The following is a 4,915-nucleotide window of genomic DNA, read 5'->3' on the forward strand; positions in this document are numbered from 1 at the left end:
ATGACAAAATAACCTATGTGAAGAAAGTCAACATGTCGATTATAATCTCGATTTAAACATCGAGATTAAAGAGGAATATCGAGAATAAAGTCGGCATGTTGACTTTATTCTCAACGTACACTTTTTACTCCACTGTGTCCGTGGCCCAAATACACTTCTGTAATTATACATTAATTTTATTATCATCGAAGTAAACATTTAAAATGACCAAAGTGCGGCGGGCTCCCAACAACCACGTGACTGCGGCGCACGGCGGATTTTGATGACGTCATTCGCGTGCGTCCACCCGCCTGCGCTCAGTCGACAATGGCGGCGTCTCCGCTGAAGGAGGAACCAGCGCCCGAAGACTGCTCGCTACTCCCGCTGGTCTACGATATCATAAAATGGTGAGAGCAGTGGACACGTGCAAGAAAAGTAGGGAAGGCTAAAAACGGTGTGCTGGCTGGGTGACTTTCGTTGTGTTCTTGTCGGCGTTAAGCCGCCCAAATGCCGGTAGGCTCTGATGAGTTGACTTCTTGTTCTCGGGGCTCTTGTGTTACTAAACTGGACTTTTAGAGACGCCGAGTCGGCACCTTGCGTTTGGCGGTACGAGTCCGGGGTTGGAGAGCGCTGAGCTCCAATTTAAAGTTGGTGTCGCTAATAATAATACCTGATATTAAGTAGAATGGTGGGCGGCTTAACGAATCAACAGCCCAAGTACAGTAGTTTGGTCGACTGCGGTGTGCTGCGCTGGCGCCCCGTCCAGGGATGTCTGGCTTTGGATGGCCGTCTGATAAACGCCACCCTGGTGCGGTGGATTTGTATTTGGGGTGACGCGTATCTTTAGTCTCTTCAGCTGAAGTTTCTTAAAGCTTCTAGCGACGACGACATCATCCTTCATTTCAACAGCTCGTCTTCATCCAGGGGCACACTACGCCGGTCATAGATTTGGGCACATAAGAAATGTGAGTGTTTTTCATAGAAAGTGATCTTATTTTTAAATGAAGATACCATTGATTCGATTTAACAATACAGCCAAGCCATTGTCAGTGTTGCTGACGGCCATTGCTGTTTTTTAGTGAAAATCCCCATTTTCAGCAGCCATCCTAATGGGCCACTCCTTTAGCTTTTGCTCAGTGAGTCCTGTTTACGTGCCAGTTGGTTATTAGAGAAACCTTTGTAATTGCACTGCCACTCCGTTCACTCGGGTTACAAAGGCTCAAAAATGGCCAAAACGAAACTGCTGTCTCAGGAAACCTGATGCTAGAAGTTATTGGAAATCTCACTCGGCTCTGAGTGTGGTCTTCAGTTGAAACACAATCCACTCCGAGCAGCCGCTAAATGAAATGCAGTTTGCTTTTAGTTGTGAGACACAATCTGTGGGCATGAAGTGAAATGCAGTGCATGTTTGGATTTCATGCTCAATTGACACAGAAATGGTGCGCCTTAGTGAAAAGCAATCGATCTTTAGGTTGACATGTTCGTAATTCCGGCACAATACACACGTGTCAAAGTGAAACACCCCCATTTCATTACAATGTACTGAACACATTGGATTGCACTGAGTCAAATGATCACCCACAGGCCACGAATCCTGCAGCCGTCATCATACATCTGCCCAGGCGGCTTTTTCCAAATACAGTAACTGCAAACTCCAATCTGAGTGAGGGGCGGGGCCGTCACCGTCAAGCTTGCTTACATCATTTTATTCTTCTTAGGCCCCGCCCACACGGCTATTTATTTAAAATGCAGACCTTCGTCTCCACTCTCGTCCACGCCACCCTGCTGTTTGTGACCTCCCAAAAATGGAGACTTTAACGCACTCTGATTGGTTTGTGCTTATAAAGCGGCCCTTCCCTGATTGGATCCTGCTCGTGACAACCTATTGGTCCCCCTTCACAGAAGACATGGCAGACATAACAGGAGTTGCTGACCAGTATGCATCTCCATTTTTGCTTTTCGTTTCTTTGCTGTTCTCCGTGTGTAATCGTAAGCTGCAGCTGAATGTCTGTCATGGAGGACTCTTCCAACTCCTGCTTCTGCCGATGTGCGTGTGCCCAGAGTTGGTCAATGTGTGCGTCAGTTTAGTGTGGACGTGGCCTAAGAAGACTTGCTACTCATCAGGTGTGGAGGCTACAGGACTGCTCTGTAAAGTAACATGAACACGTTCAGAATGGCCAGTGTGTGCTGAGGGTGATGCCTCCTTTACACCCGGGCCATGCCACAGTCTGACTGGCACAGCTTCACCTGTCGTGTGCCGTTGACTCGCTTGGCTCTGATTTCATGTTACTGCTGTCTTTTTACATCCATCCATAAACACAATCTGTTGGTTTGATTGTCCTTTCTGCAGCCACACAGCTACTTCTCACCATGACTTTCAGGGGGCCGCTTGGGGTCCGAGTGACTGGCAAGAAATATTCTTGACAGAAAGAGTGCCATCCACGGTTTGGTGGTCTGGAGTCCTTTCACTGCTTCTTCAGTCTGTGCTTCCCTCACTGGTTTGTGGTGGGCTCAGGCTCCTTGGGTGGGCTCATGTAACTCGGATGCTTTTTACCCGCAGTGTGGTTGTCGGTTCTCAAGTGTAATCAGTCGCCACCTGTCCAGCACGGTTTCCTTTGCCAAATTTACCTTTCTGTTTTCTCACCCAGGCAATGCCAAGTAAGCCAGCTGGCATATCGATGATGTAAATACAAACCTGGCATTCGACACCAAGTCAGGTTGATGAGTGCTGTGGATAATAAGACTTCATTAAGTGGCACAGGCTGCTGCTCTGCCCGGGTGTGTGTGTGTGTGTGTGTGTGTGTCACGTGCCACAACATACAGTGAATTGAAAATGTACCCACAGTAAAGTTGTGGGCTGTGTTGTGACTTGAGGCTGTTTGCACACCACAGTCTCCTCCGTGTCCCTGCAGCTCCAGACGCGGTGAGTGGACGGCTCAGGGTGTGTGGGTTTCCGTATGATGCCACCCTCGAGCGTGTTGTGTGAGCCCCGCAGTGTGTGTTCATGACGGTGGTGCGGCCAGCTTTACAGTCTGATGGACACCACATCACTGGTTGCACGTTTGGTTTGTTTTTGTGATTTCACTTTTATTAAAGCAGGACAAGGACGTTATGGTGGCACACTGGGCAGATCCAGCATGCCAGGTCTCGGTGCTGCAGCTGGCTGTGTGGCACTTGCATGTTCTCCCAGTCGTTCTCGGTGCTTTCCAGTTGTCATTTTATGCTGGTTGTCCACTCTAAACGGACCCTCCAGGTTTGGCTCTTGCACGGTGGTCCTGAGGTGTGTTAAGTGGGTGTTTGAGCCTCGTTTGTCCTCCTGTGAGTTGTGACTTTATTGACTCTAATGGCCTCGGTCATCGCTTGTTCTGTTTAACTCTTTAATGTGCTCTTCTGCGAGGACTAAACACACGTTGTATTTTATTTTATTTATTTATATTTTTTTTTGTGGATTTTTTAATAGCATGGACAAGGACAGCCCAGATGTTCACCAGGAACTGAATAAGCTGAAAACTAAAATCCAGGAGGCCCGAGAGCAAATTGTGACAATGCCTGGCATCGGATTGAGCCCGGAGCAGCAGAAACAGCAGTTTGAGAACCTGAAGGAGCAGGTCCGCACGAAAAACGAACTGCTGCAGAAGTACAAGAGCCTGTGCATCTTCGACATCCCCAAGTCGTGAGCGCCGAAGGACTGCCAAGCGAGCGGACATCGATGAGCGTCTGGCCCTGGTTTGTGATCTTCTTTAGAAACTTCAAAGATCTCACTTGTTTACTTCGCCTTGATGCTTTATGGCAACAAATGTACAAAAGATAAAGCGTTACGTAAAGGGGTGGCTTACGAAACTGTCGTTATGAAGAGGAGGAGGAGGAGGAGGAGGCTCCTTACTTTATTAGTAGGAATTGATTGCGCCGTTCAAGTTAACATTTCATTAGGCTGCTTATTCTTTCTTTAATTTCCAAGCTTTTCAGACTGGAACATCAATTAATAAAGGCACGTCTGGTATTTCAGTTTCAAATTGCGGGTTTAATTGTATTTGAGTATTTGTAGGACAGAAGATCCAAGGCCGCTGATGGAAGTGGATATTTAGGGGGGTCTCTCTGCTCAGACTTGTACTTCTCGTCTTTTTATGTCTTTTTGTAGGTTTGCCCTTCACAGAGCACAGTAAAGAAGTCACAGGTGAGACGTTAGAAAAGACGAGCCTGGTGACTGTCCTGGGACCCCCTGGCCACCCACCTCCTCTGGTCCTTGTGCTCCGCAGGTGTCTAATAAGACCACTGACGCAATCAGAGGGGGGCGCCGTTGTTCCCCAGAATCGCGTGAGGCAGGCGGACAGACTTTTGGAGGTCCCGTCGTAATACGTGCCGGCCGGCGCTTCAGAGTGACCCCGTGATCACCACGGGCTTGGACAGTAAAGGCCCTGGGGGGCCGCAGTGGCTGCAGGTTTTCACTCCACACACGTTCTCATTCGTATTCACTGAGTGCTTCTGAGAAAACATCTCGAGTCTCTCTTACCGGCGGCCTAATAATGAGATGCACAGCGGACCGGTGGGCTCCCTCGATCCCACATGCAGCTGCGCCCATCGTGCGGTGTTTGAAAAGGGACGGTGGGGGGGGGGGGGGTCTGAGAAATATCTGGGAGAACAGCTGTGGGAATGTCTGGTGTGGTAGAGTGAAGATGGAGCCCCTCCAGGACTGGCCGAGACCCCTAAGTGAGTTGGTCGTCAGTAGGGGGTCCAGAAATCCAGCAAAACAAGTTGGACGTCACAAGTCTTCACCCCCTTGTTACATATCTTTGAATCCTGGAGGATTTTTACAAGACCCCCTCTGTGGGTGTGAATATTTGTGTGGGTGACCTGCCAGTCTGGACCCCCTTAAACGGGGTGAGTGCAGTCTGTGATTGTGGGGGGAACAGTGGAGTCCACAGGAGAAGTGGGCTTT

The 4,915-nt window shown here is 49.0% G+C and overlaps 1 protein-coding gene across 1 annotated transcript; it reads left to right on the plus strand.

Moving 5' to 3' along the window:
• Window positions 1-231: 231 nt before the first annotated feature.
• Window positions 232-3,979, plus strand: med9 (mediator complex subunit 9). Its single transcript, XM_028812582.2, has 2 exons — window positions 232-386; window positions 3,440-3,979. The coding sequence occupies exons 1-2, from the start codon at window positions 307-309 to the stop codon at window positions 3,654-3,656; spliced, it is 297 nt and encodes a 98-aa protein (XP_028668415.1). The 5' UTR covers window positions 232-306; the 3' UTR covers window positions 3,657-3,979.
• Window positions 3,980-4,915: the final 936 nt, after the last annotated feature.

This window comes from Erpetoichthys calabaricus, chromosome 11, assembly GCF_900747795.2.
Source record: "Erpetoichthys calabaricus chromosome 11, fErpCal1.3, whole genome shotgun sequence".
NCBI classification, from domain to species: Eukaryota; Metazoa; Chordata; class Cladistia; order Polypteriformes; family Polypteridae; genus Erpetoichthys; species Erpetoichthys calabaricus.

Bases quoted from the DNA above. Each gene is read 5' to 3' on its own strand.
- med9 (XM_028812582.2), top strand. From the start codon at position 307: ATGGCGGCGTCTCCGCTGAAGGAGGAACCAGCGCCCGAAGACTGCTCG. The intron at 387-3,439 runs GTGAGAGCAGTG...ATTTTTTAATAG, and splicing joins GTCTACGATATCATAAAATG to CATGGACAAGGACAGCCCAG.